At 44.6% G+C, this 18,101-nt stretch overlaps 1 protein-coding gene across 2 annotated transcripts in view; it reads left to right on the top strand.

The window, feature by feature from the left end:
- rer1 (retention in endoplasmic reticulum sorting receptor 1) overlaps window positions 1-18,101 on the top strand; it is a 44,409-nt gene that overhangs the window by 21,565 nt on the left and 4,743 nt on the right. For both annotated transcript variants that reach the window (XM_072478057.1, XM_072478058.1), the window contains 5 exons: window positions 385-466; window positions 1,104-1,208; window positions 3,246-3,345; window positions 8,193-8,271; window positions 17,645-17,780. In XM_072478057.1, coding sequence (XP_072334158.1) covers window positions 385-466; window positions 1,104-1,208; window positions 3,246-3,345; window positions 8,193-8,271; window positions 17,645-17,780 — 502 coding nt within the window. The remainder of the gene's footprint in view (window positions 1-384; window positions 467-1,103; window positions 1,209-3,245; window positions 3,346-8,192; window positions 8,272-17,644; window positions 17,781-18,101) is intronic.

Genomic DNA, 18,101 nt, shown 5'->3' on the forward strand with positions numbered 1-18,101 from the left:
CACACGAGGCCATTCGGCCCATCGGGTCTGCACCGCCCCTCCAAAAGAGCACTCTTCCCAGGCCCACTACCCCACCCTATCCCCGTAACCCCACCTAATCTTTGGACACTACGGGGAAATTTAGCATGGCCTAACCTAACCTGCACACCTTTTGGATTGTGTTAGGAAACCGGAGGAAACCCATGCAAACATGGGGAGAAAGTGCAAATTCGAAAAAGACAGGCGGCCAAGGTTAGAATCGAACTCGGGTCCCCGGCGCTGTGAGACAGCAGTGCCAACCACTGTGCCATCGTGCTGCCAACTGCAGAACAACATGGTGTAAGCTCTTCGGGAAAAGTAGTGTTCAACTTCTCAAAATCTATTTTCTTTTTCTTTTAAAAACAGTATGTCAGAAGGGGACAGCAGTGGAGATGCCATTCATGGGAAACCATCAGCAATCAGCAGGTTTTTTACACAGATTGGACAGGTAAGTCACATCCTTCTTCACCCCTCCCTCCATAACAGTTAATCAGCAAATGGTCTAATCTCCCAAATCACAATGGAGCATTGCTATCTCTATGAGGTCAAATCCTGTTTCTTGTAGTTTATTAGGTAATTCTAGTTGGTCATTGAAGAAGGGTGAACCCTATTTTCAATTCGTTTGAGAATGCGAGATGAATTTAGCAAGTTACCAAATCCAAAAAAAATATGAATGTGCACTATTAGTATGTAAGAGATTTGATTTCATTGCTGTTAATGGTTTTGAGAAATCTTTTTTTTAAAACTTCCTGCGAAGGGGAGACAGTTTCGTACTGGGGTATACTCCCATGATGGGGTATACAACTGTCACGCTGCCCACGTGGCTATTGTGTTGGCAGGCTATTAGATTATGGAGGGAGAAGCTTTCAGCTGGAATCTCTGTCTAACATCCCCCCCCCCCATGTCTCCTCCGCAGTCCAGGATCCCTGAGATCCTTTGTAGCAACTCAGCAGCTGTGCTTTCTGAGATCAACTAACACACCTTCCTGATCTAAATATTGTTCCCTGACTGAGCCATGCATTCACTTGTAAAGGACAAATCAGAGTCGAAATAAATGCTCACATTTTTAAACATTTTCTTTTTAGACCTACCAATCCTTCTTAGACAAGTCCACACCTTATGGCATTATTCGATGGATTGTAACATTTGTCTTTGGTGCAATCTACATGATTAGAGTTTATATCCTGCAGGTGAGTACATTGTTGTGGACACCCAGTAATAACACAACCAAGTCCATTAATATTTCCATTAAAGCTGCACAGTGGATTAGCACTGCTGCCTCACAGCACCAGGGACTTGGGTTCAATTCCGGCCTTGGGTGACAGTCTGTGTGGGGTTTGCTCTTTCTCCCTGTGTCTGCGTGGGTTTCCTCCGGATGCTCCAAAGTCCTCTCTCAGTCCAAAGATGTGCAGGTTAGGTGGATTGACCATTCAACGTTGCCCCTTAGTGTCTGGGGATGTGCAGGTCAGGTGGGGTTACACGGACAGGGCGGGGAGTGGGCCGAGGTGGGGTGTCCTTTTAGACTCAATGGGCTGAATGGTCTTCTGCACTGTAGGGATTCTATGGTTCTAAAAGTATTGTTGCGGTGTAGATACTAGCTTTGGTCTTCACCAGAAATTGAGAAACAAACTCCCACACCAACCATCTTATTTTTGCTGAGGATATTTTCAGGATGGAATATTTATTTTATTACAAACATGTATCAAAACAGGTTACAGTGAATAAACATCCCGAGAAACATACTTCCCAGCCATCAATTATACAGTCTGTACATATTTTTCCCCCCCTTTTTCATCCCCCCCTCCTCCCACGACGAACAGCCCCTCAAACACGGTTATAAATATCCCTTACCGTTTCTCAATTCGGGATGGGACATAATGGTAAGGGGTGGGTGGGACAAAGTGGTTCAACACTGCCCTCTGACCTTGGTGAACTGGCTTCAAATCCAGGCCAGACTGATGGACTGATGTAAAAGTGCTCCAATTTGTCTCTACTGCCATCTGAACCGAGTGCAGTATTGGCAGTAGCAATGCTGGAAAAACCAATCAAACAACACAATCACCCTTGTGTTTCGAGAAAGGCCATGAGAAGCAGCAAATCCTTATTGAAAAGAAAATGTGGCAAATGTTATTGAATAGAGGCTGGTTTTAGGCCTAATGAAGTCCGGTATCCAGCAAACATTCTGGTTTTTTCCCCCTTCCCTGTTTGATCTCTGTAACAAATTGACTGTTCTGAGGTACACCAGTGGACATTATTTGCTCTTAGGAGATTTCCCAAGTCCAGTGTAGACCTGGACATTGGACGTTTTGTCTCCATGGAGCATCATAGTCAAATTCACCTGAAATCCACCTATAGCAGCAGTTTGTGGATAGTATTTAGTAGCAGACGTTCTGTGGTCAATTTTGTTCCTGGGACACCAAGGCTAACTATCCCTTCCCAACTTGAGGCCTGTTGCCTTGACATGAACCAGGGAATCTTTCTGGTCTGCCTGCCTTAGATACAGGTCATCATAGGAAGGATCAAAAATTGACAGCAATCATTTTGTTTTGAATCTTCTGTGAAAAGAACGTAAAAACAGTAGTAAAGTTGTATAGCCCCTCTTGCCTCTTCTGCCGTTCAATTAGAATTGTGACCTAACTCCATATATCTGACTTTGCTACATATCCCTTAAATGTCTTTGGTCAACCAAACTCTACCAATCTCAATTTCAAATTAATAATTGACTGCAAGAGAATTTCAAACCTCTGTTAGCCTTACAGTGAGAACTGCTTCCTAACTTCACCCTAAAAGGTCTGGCTCTGCTTTTTGGTCCATATGCCCGAGTTCTCAACTAGCCTACCAGCAGTCATGGGGTGGAACTGTTGCCCATAATATCTGAAAAGTTTTGATCAAATCAAAGCTTATCCGTCTAAATTCTGTGGAATACAACTTTAGTTTATGTAATCTCCCATCGTAACTTAATCCTTGGAGTTCTGGCATTATTTGGGGAAATCTGTGTTGCAATCTCTCCCAAGGCCATTTTAGCCTTCCTTAGGTGCAATGGGTCAAACTGAACACAATCCTCCAGATGTGGGTCTAATGTCTACATTCCATTCGCCTTTTTGATCATTTTCTGTACTATCCTTGATCTTTTAATGATTTGTGTGCCTGGACCAACTCTCTCCTTCCCCCTACCCCCTCCCACCATCATCTCTTTTGTTGCTAATTTTGGTGTTTTTCTTGTTCAGGGATGGTACATTGTGACGTACGCCTTGGGCATTTACCACCTGAACCTCTTCATTGCTTTCCTGTCCCCAAAGGTCGACCCTTCACTCATGGAAGATCCAGGTACTGAGACTTCAGATTTGTGTGTGAGGATTTGACATGCCATTAATTTGTAGAAAAGGCATGTGAAATTGGATCCCTTTCATTTTGAGAAGTGTGATCAGAAATATTATTCGACTGAGCTTTGGAAACATAATGGTCAAACTCAGATTTGTATTTGTGGAGAAAAGATTGAGTGAGGGGAGTGGCATGACCAGGTCTCAACTGATGGGAGAACTGGATAATGCAGGTAAAAAGCAGCATGTATAACTTCAACAATGGATGGAGAACTGGAGGACAGAGTTAACAAACGTCAAGCGTTCTGGAGATTAGAAGGATTTATTCCTGCCACAAAGCTGGAGATTCGAAAATCCCGGATAAAGCAGCAGATGCTGTGTCTCAAACACTTTTGTATTGTGTCCAGGCTGTGCCAATCTTACCGGCTCACAATGCATAGGTCTCACATCCCAGTGGTATAACTGAGTCCTGTTAGCCCAGCAACTTAAATTTCCAAGTGCATCTGTAGCATTGAAGCCAGAGCCCAGGTGAAAGGATTTGCCAGCACTGGCACAGCAGAAAAGCTGTTTAAAAGAACCAGCAGAATGGGATTGAGAGTACTAAGGATAAATAGAGAGAGAAAGATGGTCCTGAGCTGTGTCAGCCATTGACAAACGTCAGGGAAAGGAATGGGTCCAGGATATCATTTGGTGTCGGGTGTATATCCTGGAGGATTCTTTTGATTCACTTTTGAGGAGGCACAGAAGTTAAAAAACGTTGCGGGAATTCTCACTGGAGGGTTAAATGGATTGGCTAGATTCCATTGTGTGTGGGGAACAAAGAACAATACAATACAGCACAGGAACAGGCCCTTCGGCCCTCCGAGCCTGTACTGTCATGATACCAATCTTTCCCAAAACCCTCAGCACTTCCTTGTGCCGTACCCCTCTATACCCATCCTATCCATGTGTTTGAAGGAATAGATTTAATGAGCTGAAGACACAGCAGTGTCATGGGCCTCTGGGGAAATGACAGACAGTATTTGGTGAATGGTGCGTGCACCCTTCTTTGTGAGTGCAGAGACGGACAGATACGTTAATGTGAACACAATGAAGGAAATATACATTGGAAAAAAACTGAGGAAACATCAGTTTTTCATACAGTTCTGATCATTGTATTATAAAAGAGATCCAGAGGCACTGGAGAGAGTGCAAAAAAGATTTGCAATGGTGGTACCAGAATTGACTGTGTGTCTGCATGGGTCTCACCCCACACAACCCAAAAAGATGTGCAGGCTAGGTGGATTGGCCACGCTAAATTGCCCCTTAATTGGGAAAAATAAAGAATTAGGTACTCTAAATTTATTTTTTAAAAAGATAGAAAAAACAGGAAAGGATGAACATGCTGGGTCTTGTGTGTTGAAAAGAGAAGGCTGGCGAAGGATTCTTCTTCAGTGGAAGGATGCGAGGCCCCCAAGCGTGGAATCCTGGATCAACGATATGGCGGGGTTTATTAAATTGGAGAGGGTGAAATTTGCCTTAAGGGGATCGGTGCAAGGGTTTTTCAGGCAGTGGCAACCGTTCTTGGACTTCCTGGCAGAACGGTAGACAATGGTCAGCAGCAGCAACCCGGGGGGGGGGGGCTCTATTTTATTTTTGTTTGTCTAAACTGGGGGATCTGAGGGGGTGTCTTTATTTGCTATTTTTGCTATGTGTTTCGGGGTGTTAATTTATTATTTATGTATAGGGGGAAGGGGGGGCACGGGGTTGTTTTGTTTTGTATTTAATTCTATTGGGTTCCTTTAACATTTTGTTGTTGATATTTTGTGAAAACTTTAATAAAAGTTATTATTTTTTTAAAAAGAAAAGAGAAGGCTGAGGGGCGATCTAATAGAGCTGAGAATTCCACATGCTAAGCGTACTCTAGAAAGAAAGTTTACCCCATTATATTGCATCACAGAATGTGGAGACCATGGTACTGATCCAAAACACTGTCGAGAGATCTGTATGTCTTCTGTGATGTGTTCCTTTTTCACTTTTCCCAAAAAGGTGTTTTTAATTTAACCCTGGGTGAAAGTCTTTTGGTGTTCCTTATTCCATGAGGAATGGTGAGGCTGATCATTCGTTGCTGTTAGCCATCCAAGTTGCGTAGTTACAACGATTCAGGAAGATGAGGAAGGCATTGTCAAAATTTGCCCTGTGACCTCCAGCAGTTCTGCAATTTTCCCAGCCAGCTGCCCGTCCCCAGGGAACCTTTAAAAGGGTCAATCAGGAGATCCAGCTTCCAGCACATCCAACAACTCTCTGGGCTGGGAATATTTGGAAACTGGAGTTTTAAAAAATCTTCATGTTGATGCTGAGTCTGTGGCAGATGGCAGGTTGTCCGTGGAACAAGCAGCCTTGCTGCTGTTGATGTTCAGCAGTGAATGGCTTTCTCTTCCATGCATTTTGGTAATAATTATAACTGCAAAAGAAATGTCAAATTTAATCAATGAGCTTTATTTGTCTGACTGATCTGGTGCTGTGAGTATGTAGCAATTATGTTGTCAGTGAACAGGAGCCCCCCATGGGTCCATAGCTCATGCAGTAGGAAAGAAGCAATTATTAATTCGGGTTGACTGTTTTTACATTCACTCTTACTTGGTATATGCTTCCATCTGACACTGTTCCTTTGATACCTGAGTGCACAGTAAAAACGTGATTCCACAAGATTACGACTTCACCTCAAAATGCCGGCTGTTGTTTGAGGTACCTTTCCACAGGTACCAGCAACCCTCTGGTCATGCTTTGTGTTTGAGCCTTAACATTAGTCAGCGCTGTGGCTGAGCCTGATACTGTTCCTGGACCTGCAGGTTCCAGCCAGCATGTGCAATTGGACAGTAATAGACAATCCTCCATTCAGCATCAAAAATTCAACTAGAATGATAAGATATGACCTCCTTGTCACAAATCCTGACAGTTTCTGATCAGCTCTCATTCGTGCAAGTGCTCTGACGTTTGTATCCTTGATAGATTTGTATAAAGTCAGGGTAGCGCAGTGGTTAGCACTGCTGCATCACAGCACCAAGGTCCCAGGTTTGATACCGACCCCGGGTCACTGTCCATGTGGAGTTTGCACATTCTCCCCGTGTTTGCGTGGGTTTCGCCCCCACAACCCAAAGATGTGCAGGGTAAGTGGATTGGCCTCGCTAAATTGCCCCTTAATTGGAAAAATGAATTGGGTACTCTAAATTCCAATGAAGTCAGGTAGTGACTCCGCCTATTCATGATTGAACTTGAACACAGATCTTGTGAGTGAAAGTACAAGTGAGGTTAAAATTCTGCTTGCAACTGATTTCTTTTATGTGACTGAAAGAACTACGAAACAGCCCATTTGCTAAGAAAATGGAAAGCTAATATACTGTATATGAAAAATACGGGCGGCACGGTGGCCCAGTGGTTAGCACTGAACAAAGAAATGTACAGCATAGGAACAGGCCCTTCGGCCCTCCAAGCCTGCGCCGACCATGCTCCCTGTCTAAACTAAAATCTTCTACACTTCCGGGGACCGTAGCCCTCTTTTCCCATCCTATTCATGTATTTGGCAAGATGCCCCTTAAATGTCACTATCGTCCCTGCTTCCACCACGTCCTCCGGCAACGAGTTCCAGGCACCCACCACCCTCTGTGTAAAAAAAAAACTTGCCACGTACATCTTCTCTAAACCTTGCCCCTCGCACCTTAAACCTATGCCCCCAGTAATTGACCCCTCTACCCTGGGAAAAAGTCTCTGCCTACGGCGCTGAGGACCTGGGTTCGAATCCCGGACCCGGGTCACTATCTGTGTGTAGTTTGCACATTCTCCCCGTGTTTGCGTGGGTCTCATCCCCACAACCCAAAGATGTGCAGGGTAGGTGGATTGGCCACACTAAATTGCCCCTTAATTGGGAAAAAATAATTGGGTACTCTAAATTTATTTTTAAAAATACCATATTTCCTGCACAGTAGTGCAGTTTGATACACACAGGCCGAGCTGATATCGCAGATGAGACCGGGTCTATTGCTGGATTTCACTGTGACTCTTAAGTGTTTTGCAGGGCCGACACGTGGCACAGTGGTTCTATCCCGGCCCCAATTACTGTCCGTGTGGAGTTTGCATCCCCACAACCCAAAGATGTGCAGGGTAGGTGGATTGGCCACGCTACAGTGCCCCTTAATTGGAAAAAAATAGTGGGTAATTTAAATTCTTTTAAAATTTGAAGAAAATGTTTTTTGAAATTCAACTACAGCCTACAGCTCCAATAACCAATGTGGTTCAAATGGGTCCATGCTATAAAACTATCACACATTCAATGCACAACCTCCGCAAACACAATCAAACAGCAAGGAACACTGATCTGTTACCTATTCTGACAGCTGTGGCTAAGTTGGTAACACTGACTCAGAAGGTCCTGGTTTCAGGCCTTGCACAAAGTCTTGGCAGCCAGTCCAGTGCGGTACAGAGGGAGTGCGGCACTACTGGTGAGATGTTGGAGCAAACAGGGGTCTTAGTTTATCAGGTGGATATTGAAGACCTCATGACACTATTTCGTAGGAAAGCAAAGGATTTCTTCCTGGTCAATAATTTCTTCCTGGTCCTTTAAATGATAGATCATAACCATAGATATTGTGGCTATTACTACATTGCAGTTTGTGGAATCCTGCTATGTACAAATTGGCTGCTGTGTTTTCCACAGTAAAATGGTGACTCCACTCCAATAGTGTAAAGTGCCTGTAAAGAGTTAGGGGACATCTTGAGATTGTAGAAGCACTCTTTGAGTGTAACTTCTTTCTTTCTATGAGGCTGCTGCATCCCAACCGCTGATCAATGTTAATATCATTTCTCTCTCCCTCCCAGATGATGGACCTGCTTTACCGACGAAGCAAAACGAGGAGTTTAGACCCTTTATAAGAAGGCTGCCAGAGTTCAAGTTCTGGTAAGTGGTTTGGAGTCTAGAACAACCATCCTCCACAGTGACAGCAGCACCACAAAATCCAAATTCTGTAATGCTGGCCTCTGTTTTACGCTGCCTCGGGCCTGGATATTTCATTTCTTCTAGCACGCTAACAAAAGAATACGGACAGTAGAGGTTATTGGTTTTGTTTTGTATGTAGAAGGTGTCACAACTTGACACGGGGTCGCAACACAAGTGAAATTCAAGTTACTTAAATTTCCAAAGTTTTTGATTTGATCCCGATTAAGTACAGCCACCTGTTTGTAAATTGTAACACAAAAATAGCCTTTTGTTATTTAACAGTAATATGTATTAAATAGGCAACAACACAACTGGTTAACTACAATCTAATTCCCAACCCCCCTTTTAACTCGCCCTATATGGCAGCACGGTGGCGCAGTGGTTAGCACTGCTGCCTCACGGCACCGAAGTCCAAGGTACGAGCCCGGCTCTGGGTCACTGTCCGTGTGGAGTTTGCACATTCTCCCCATGTCTGCGTGGGTTTCACCCCCACAACCAAAAATGTGCAGGGTAGGTGGATCGGCCACACTAAATTGCCCCTTAATTGGAAAAAATGAATTGGGTACTCTAAATTTAAAAGAATATATATAAACACACATACAACAGTGAGAAAGGGTGGTTGGGGGGGGGGGGAAGAAAATAATGATTAAAAAAAATAAAAGATCGGATCTTTGGCATTAGATGGACCTCTTCCAGTTAGTTTCTGTCTCAAGTTCAGGCTTTCCTAGGTATTTTCTTTCCCTCTGGCTTGTAATGATCTTCACTGCAGGCTCAGTATCTCTGGGTTTCACAGCATGGGGTAAAACAAGCACTCACTGAGACCACAGGCAACTGGCAGAGAAGGAGAAAATACAGCTCCTCTTTCTTCGAGGGTCTAAAGGCTTCTGCTGGGTTCTCTATGAAAACCCCCACCTGGCAGGAACCAATCGCTGTCTGTTGCCAGGCAGAACACTGTCCCTGGCCAACCCATTGGCCGCCAGCCAATCAACTGAACCAAATTCCTCCAATCTGCTGGATGCCCGAAAGTCTGGGATTTCCTTTCCCAAATACAAACCCTGAGGGCATAGTGTTCCCATTGTCAAGATATTTGAAACTTTGAATTCCGTACTTCCTCTGCTCTGACGTATATCTCAATTAACAATCCCCAGACCAAAAGAAGCATTAAAGATAAAATAAAAGAAATGGGAACAAAGGGAAATCAAAAGGAAGGACACTCTAATAGAAGTCTGGCAGTTGTCAGCTATTCAGAACTGCACAGCATTGTGATTGTAATTTAAGCATGCTGACGCACTTGGCTGAACCACTGTTTATAATACCAAGAGAGGTGATAGTACTGGAGACAATTTGATATACCCATGAAAAGCATTCCGATCACTTTGGACAGGATGGAGGTACCACTTTGCAGTTTTAAATAATTACCAGCTACCAAGCACACATCATTGAATGACATTAGAGTTTACAGAACAGAAATTGTCCATTCAGCCCAACACAATGCCTGGGTTTATGCTCCACCTCGGTCTCCTTCAACCCGCATTTCATCTCATCCCATCAGCATATCCTTTTATTCCCTTCTCCTTCATACTAACCAAACTTCCCCTTTATGTTACTCACTACATCCACTCCATGTGGTAGTGAGTTCCACATTCTAACTGATTCCACTGTCTGATTGAAGTGTTTGTTGGCAGTTCCTTCACTGCTTTTACTTGTAGTGTGGAGGCTTGTACAGTGATGTTTACATCACCAGAGTGTGGAGTTGATGCCTGGAGACACTGGTCGGGCAGAAGGTAAGTAACTGTACCTTTCCACAGTCTGGCACAATTTGTCCTGCAAGACCACTGCAATGTGCGTTATACAGAAAGAGCTTGAGAGGTACCAACAACTTACATTAATGTAGCAGTTTGTTTTAAAATTAAATTTTGAGTATCCAATTCATTTTTTCCAATTAAGGGGCAATTTAGCATGGCCAATCCACCTACCCTGCACATCTTTAGGCTATGGGGGCGAAACCCACGCAACACGGGGCGAACGTGCAAACTCCACACGGACAGTGACCCAGAGCCGGGATCGAACCTGGGACCTCGGCGCCGATGAATTGGGTACACTAAATTATTTTTTAAAAAGACCTGGCTCCCAGCTAATTAAACGCCTAATTTCCAGTTTATTAGGAAGTTGTCCTGTGAATCACAAGACTTTCAAATCATTCTTGCTAAAATTGCAGGGCTCCTGATAGTGGCTGCATTATTTTATCTAGATATTTATTATAAATACCAATCAAACCCCATGATCTTGCTAGTCAAAATTAAACTGTAGTCTTCAGGTGAAACTGGGCTTGAAGGCTGCAGATTATTGTACCTGGACTTGCTGATGTAATCCAGCCGCAATTTAACATTCAATATTCTGCCATTAATTTTTATAACACTTTAATTCACTATTCTGTATAGCTAAATAGAAAAAAAATAGAAAATTTATTGTTTGGAGAACAGCGGTTTGTTTTTAGTACAGGCTGAGGACTTGTGCCAGGAACTGGTGTGAGGATGCAATTACAGTATGACAAGTTTCACACTAAATGTGAGCATAGGAATTTTAATTGAGAAAATATTGACAGTTTATGTGAACATATTTTTGAATGCATTGAAGGCATATTTGTGGAACAGCTTTGAACTACTGGTCACTGAAGGCAAATAATGATTAACAATCCCAATGAAAATAAGCTAATATAAAATGGTTGCTGATTTTGCCCATACAACAGCAGTCTCGAGTCTCAAAATTCATTATAGGTGAAGCTGGTTTAAATGTTGCTCAGATGTGATAACATGCTGTATAAATGAAAGGCTTCTTTCACACTGTGGAGAGGACTAGAGAGTGCTGCTCCTTGCCTTCTGCACAGCTCATGTCAGTGTTTGGCTGATGGAGGAACGTGAGGTGGGAAAGGCAGCTGGTGTTGTCTCCTCAACAGCAACCTGGCCAATACCCAGTGTGCACTTCCACAGCCAAGCTGGCATCATTGGCGAATGGGAGAAGAGTGAACACTTCGGTGGTAAAATCTGTTGCGATGATCTTGCTGTCTCTACTTTGTGTTTATGGTAATATTCACCAAAACCTGCTTTCCAGAACCACAGAGATTAAAAATGCATGATTTGGTCAGAATTATTTTTTAAATTTAGAGTACTCAATTCTTTTTTACCCAATTAACGTGGCCAATTCCTACCCTGCACATCTTTTTGGGTTGTGGAGTTGAGACCATTATTCCCATTATTTCTTACTGTATACCTCGTTCTACCTCGTTGTTACCGTTAGGGGGCCTATAAACCACTCCCACTAGTGACATCCTGCCTTTACTAGTTTTCATCTCGACCCAAACTGATTCTACATCTCTCTCTATTCTATTTATATCGTTGGTACTTCCTGGACCACGGCCACTGTATCCTCTCCCTCCCATTACAAGTTCCTCTCCGGGCAAGAGTAGATGTTCCAAACCCTGGCACCAGGCAGACAAAACGGCAATCTGGAATCCCGATCTTAGCTGCAGAGAACTGTGTCTACTCCATGATGTCTATGCCATCAAATATATGACAATTCGGACCAAATTAAGCACGATGGCACAGTGGTTAGCTCTTCTGTCTCATGGCACCGAGGACCCGTGTTTGATCCCGGCCCTGGGTCACTGTCCGCACATTCTCTCCGTGTCTGCGAGGGTCCCACCCCCACCCAAAGATGTACAGGGTAGGTGGATTGGCCATGCTAAATTGCCCCTTAATTGGGAAAAGATTACTGGGTACTCTAAATTTATATTTGAAAAAAAGAAACAGTTCAAAGTTGGGGACTTAACCGGTGGCGGCTATGGAATGGATGGAGGCACATTTGGTGGCTCCCGCTAAAGGTGGATTTTTTTTAGGTCAAAGTATTTGAGGTACAAGAGTGCCTGGGAAGGTAATACTCCTCTGGTATGGCTGGTGGGTGGATCCACGGTGAAGGAGTGGTGCAAGAAAGAAAGAGCAGCGGGAGCAGGAGAATCTTTGTGGTGCGCCAGAGGAAAATATGGCGGAGGACGCTGCCTGCCCAGTGGTCAAAGGAGCAGTTCGTAGAGTTCCTGAATAATAAGTTTCAGAAACAGAAGTGGAAATAGGCCCTGGAAGACCTAGCCAAGGTGGTGGAACCACTGAGATCTGGGATCGAGCGAGTGGAGCGATCTAAAAAGTGGAGGAGGCAGTAGGGGAGCACGAGGAGTATTTGGCCTCCAATCCCCTGGTACCACCCCTGTTGACAGTGAGGACGAAAAGATCATTGCCAACGGCTCTGCAATTTCATCTCTTGCTTCCCATAGAATCCTTGGATATATCCCGTCAGGCCCGGGGGACTTGTCTATCCTCAAGTTTTTCAAAATGCCCAACACATCTTCCTTCCTAACAAGTATTTCCTCGAGCTTACCAGTCTGTTTCACACTGTCCTCTCCAATAATATCGCCCCTCTCATTTGTAAATACAGAAGAAAAGTACTCGTTCAAGACCTCTCCTATTTCTTCAGACTCAATACACAATCTCCCACTACGGTCCTTGATCGGACCTACCCTCGCTCTAGTCATTCTCATATTTCTCACATATGTGTAAAAGGCCTTGGGGTTTTCCTTGATCCTACCCGCCAAAGATTGTTCATGCCCTCTCTTAGCTCTCCTAATCCCTTTCTTCAGTTCCCTCCTGGCTATCTTGTATCCCTCCAATGCCCTGTCTGAACCTTGTTTCCTCAGCCTTACATAAGTCTCCTTTTTCCTCTTAACAAGACATTCAACCTCTCTTGTCAACCATGGTTCCCTCACTCGACCATCTCTTCCCTGCCTGACAGGGACATACATATCAAGGACACGTAGCACCTGTTCCTTGAACAAGTTCCACATTTCACTTGTGTCCTTCCCTGACAGCCTATGTTCCCAACTTATGCACTTCAATTCTTGTCTGACAACATCGTATTTACCCTTCCCCCAATTGTAAACCTTGCCCTGTTGCACGCACCTATCCCTCTCCATTACTAAAGTGAAAGTCACAGAACTGTGGTCACTATCTCCAAAATGCTCCCCCACTAACAAATCTATCACTTGCCCTGGTTCATTACCAAGTACTAAATCCAATATTGCCCCTCCTCTGGTCGGACAATCTACATACTGTGTTAGAAAAGCTTCCTGGACACACTGCACAAACACCACCCCATCCAAACTATTTGATCTAAAGAGTTTCCACTCAATATTTGGGAAGTTAAAGTCACCCATGACTACTACCCTGTGACTTCTGCACCTTTCCCAATCTGTTCCTCCACATCTCTGCTACTATTGGGGGGGCCTATAGAAAACTCCTAACAAGGTGACTGCTCCTTTCCTATTTCTGACTTCAACCCATACTACCTCATTAGGGTGATACTCCTCGAACTGCCTTTCTGCAGCTGTTATACTATCTCTAATTAACAATGCCACCCCCCCCCCACCTCTTTTACCACCCTCCCTAATCTTATTGAAACATCTATAACCAGGGACCTCCAACAACCATTTCTGCCCCTCTTCTACCCAAGTTTCCGTGATGGCCACCACATCGTAGTCCCAAGTACCGATCCATGCCTTAAGTTCACCCACCTTATTCCTGATGCTTCTTGCGTTGAAGTATACACACTTCAACCCATCTTCGTGCCTGCAAGTACTCTCCTTTGTCAGTGTTCCCTTCCCCACTGCCTCATTACATGCTTTGGCGTCCTGAATATCGGCTACCTTAGTTGCTGGACTACAAATCCGGTTCCCATTCCCCTGCCAAATTAGTTTAAACCCTCCCGAAGAGTACTAGAAAACCTCCCTCCCAGGATATTGGTGCCCCTCTGGTTCAGATGCAACCCGTCCTGCTTGTACAGGTCCCACCTTCCCCAGAATGCGCTCCAATTATCCAAATACCAGAAGCCCTCCCTCCTACACCATTCCTGCAGCCACGTGTTCAACTGCACTCTCTCCCTATTCCTAGCCTCGCTATCACGTGGCACCAGCAACAAATCAGAGATGACAACTCTGTCTGTCCTGGCTTTTAACTTCCAGCCTAACTCCCTAAACTTGTTTATTACCACCACACCCCTTTTCCTACCTATGTCGTTGGTACCAATGTGCACCATGACTTCTGGCTGCTCCCCCTCCCCCTTAAGGATCCTGAAGACACGATCCGAGACATCCCTGACCCTGGCACCCGGGAGGCAACATACCTTCCGGGAGTCTCGCTCGCGACCACAGAATCTCCTATCTATTCCCCTAACCATTGAATCTCCTACAACTATTGCTTTTCTATTCTCCCCCTTCCCTTCTGAGCCCCAGAGCCAGACTCAGTGCCAGAGACCTGGCCGCTAGGGCAGCTGCGGAGAGCCAGTGTATGAATACAGGGAGAAGGCTAGTAGGATGATGGTCTATCAGTTGAGAAAACAAGACTGGGGTGAGGGAGATTGGTAAAGTTAGGGATGATAAAGGCAAGGAGGTGATGGGCCCAGAAGGGGCGAATGCGGTTTTTGAGGGCTTTTATAGGAGGCTGTATGTGTCGGAGCACCCAACCGGGGAGGAGGGGGATGTGGCAGTTCCTGGATGGGTTAGAGTTCCCCCAAGTGGAGGAGGGGCTGGTTCAGGGACTGGGGCCCCCAATTGGGCTGAGGGAGATGATGGATAATATGGGGATGATGCAGGCAGGGAAGGCTCCTGGGCTGGACGGGTTCCTGGTAGAGTTTTATAAAATGTTGGGACGGACCTACTGGTGAGGGTGTATAATGAAGCAAGGGAAGAGGGGGAACTCCCCCCTAAATTGTTGCAAGCTTCCAACTCTCTGATTTTAAAGAAGGATAAGAGCCGGAGCAGTGTGAGTCGTACTGCCCGATATCACTATTGAACGTGCATGACCGGGGGTGGGGGTTAAAATGGGGAAAGCAGGATCTGAGGGGATGGGCGTCCGGGGAGCAGGTGGGGTGTGGTTGTTGGTTGTTTACTGAATTGTTTTGGGGTTCTTCTGATTCTTTTTGTATATGTGAAAATGCCTTGTATAAAAATAATTTCAATAAATAAAAGTTCAAACAAGGTTCACTCAACTTGAGCTTGGCTGGGGTGTTATTTTACAAGGAAAGGTTGGACTGGCTGGGCCTGTATCCATTAGAGTTCAGAAGAGTAAGAGGGGATCTTATTGAAATGTATAAGGTGCTGATGAGATTTGACTGGGTGGATGCTGAAGAGATATTTTCCCCCTGTGGAAGAGACTAGAACTAGGGGACACCGTTTACAAATAAGGGATCTGCTATTTAAGATGGAGATGAGAAGAATTTGTTTTCTCCAAGGGTCGTGATTACTTGGAACTAGAGAGTGGCGGAGGCAGGGTCAATAAATATTTTTAAAAGGTAAATAGATTCTTGACTAACAAGGGAGTTGAAGGTTATTGGGGGTAGGCGGAAATGGAGTTGATTTTATTGAATGGCTCGAATGGCCAACTCCTCCCAATGTGTATGTTGATATGTTGACATAATGCAGAATTACATCAGAGTTATTGTCTCTCAAACATAAAATGGAGGTGGCAAAAGTAATGAAATGCACAACAGAGTTTGAAGGATATTGAGGTCGGCTAAATCACCAGAACATTAGCACAATGCTAATTGGGTTAACTGAAGAGAAGACCAAAAAATCTCCCCATCAGCCAACCTACAATTTCCTCCTTTTAAGATTTCCAGAAAAAAACTTCTGCTAACCTTTTTAGAAAGAAAGTTCTTTCAGAAGTCAGAAGCTAAGGGATCCAGAAATTGCTTTGGGGCCTGGCACCACACTGTCTTAAAACACTTAAATGTGCGCAAGAATGCTATAATCAAGAAATAGTGTTGGTGATATCAAGCTTAACTTCTAAAAGACTATTGAATTGTCAATGTGGAAGGGAAGATTAAGAAAGATGAGGAGCTCCACAACTTTGAGGTTCTGGGAGAATAATTTACAGTCAGCTTGCTGAGGATTGGACACTAACCCTGGCAGCACAATACAGGAGGAGGCCATTTGGCCCATCCAGCCCATTCTGGTTCTCTCCAAGAGCAATCCAGCTAGTTCCACTCCCCCACCTTTTCCCCATAGCCCTGCAAATATTTTCCCATGGAGTTGATGAATTCCTTTCCGAAGGCCATGACTAAATCTACCTTCACCACACTTTCAGACAGTGGAATCCATAACCAAACCACTTGCTGCATTAAAACTCATGATGCAGTTCCCCTGTACCTACTACATGATTTTGAACACCTCTATCAAATTTCCCTCTTGACCTTCTCTCCTCTGATGACCAACTGTCTGAATGATTGAATTGTTGGGAGGCAGAGAGTAAGTTAAGCCATGCTTAACTTGCAAACCTGACCAGCTTTTAGGTTTGGTTCTTAGCATAATCTGCACAAGTTGATCTCAGCTGATGTAGTAGTATGGACCCAAGCATTGCTTGGCTAGGGAGGAGAAAATTAGTCAGTACAGCTGCTTCTAGGGTGGCACAGTGGTTAGCACTGCTGCCTCACAGCACCGAGGACCCGGGTTCGATCCCGGCCCTGGGTCACTGTCTGTGTGGAGTTTGCACATTCTCCCCGTGTCTGCGTGGGTCTCACCCCCACAACCCAAAGATGTGCAGGTTAGGTGGATTGTCCACGCTAAATTGCCCCTTAGTTGGAAAAAAATTAATTGGGTACTCTAAATTTATTTTTAAAAATAGGACAGCTGCTCCTGTTCATTTTCCAGTGAGCCCTGCACACTGAGAGGGAGCAGAAACATAGAAAATAGAAGCAGGAGCAGGCCATTTGGCCCATCGAAGCTGCTCCACCATTCAATGTGATCATGGCTGATCCTCTCAGTGTCGTACTCCTACCATAATCCCTTGATGTTTTAGTGTCTAAAAATCTATTTTTTTCCTTAAATACATTCAGTGACTTGGCCTCTGCAGCCTCATGTAGCGAATGCCACAGGTTCACCACCCTCGAGTGAGGAAATTAGTCACATCTCAGTCCTAAATGGTGTACCCTTTATCCTGAGGCTGTGACCCCTTGATCGAGCACTACCCCTGCCCCAGCCAGGGAGAACAACATTCCTACATCTAGTCTTGTCGGAGTTTTATACGTTTCATATGTGGCTGATTCTTCCTGCAGTCAAGTAGCTTACTGGCACTTGCTGTGTCAGTTTATGTGTAAAAAGGGTCATTTGAAAGGTGGCTGGTGTACGTGAGTCTGTACCACACCAGACGTCAGCATGCTCAGAGATGTGAAGTGGGGCCAAAACTGCCAGATATGAAAATAACCCTTTTTTTTTTTTGTCTATCTTTGGTTTCAGGCACTCTGCTACAAAAGGAATAGTAGTAGCCATGGTTTGCACGTTCTTCGATGCCTTCAATGTGCCCGTTTTCTGGCCAATCTTGGTCATGTACTTCATTATGCTCTTCTGCATTACCATGAAGAGGCAGATTAAGGTAAATCCAATGGATCGTGTGTGACACGCTGCATTACAGACAATGCAGACTTGAAATGCCAAACCAATAGTACGTTTGCCAATGTGACCATGTTTCTGTGAGAGGCAGAGTGTGAAATCTCTCTTTCAGACAGGTCTCAGTGGCTTTGATGACAGCGCGCCACATTGCTTATGCTGCAGGGTTGGTTCTGAAGGCAGTCGTATTGCTTTACTCTGTTATATACAGGGCAGCCACACTGTACAGTGCTGGGTACTGAAAGACTTGGGTGGAAGAAATCCCAAACTGCAGCTTTAATTGCACAAGATGGAGTCTTGTAAAATT

The sequence above is a fragment of the Scyliorhinus torazame genome, chromosome 16, assembly GCF_047496885.1.
Source record: "Scyliorhinus torazame isolate Kashiwa2021f chromosome 16, sScyTor2.1, whole genome shotgun sequence".
Lineage (NCBI taxonomy): Eukaryota > Metazoa > Chordata > Chondrichthyes > Carcharhiniformes > Scyliorhinidae > Scyliorhinus > Scyliorhinus torazame.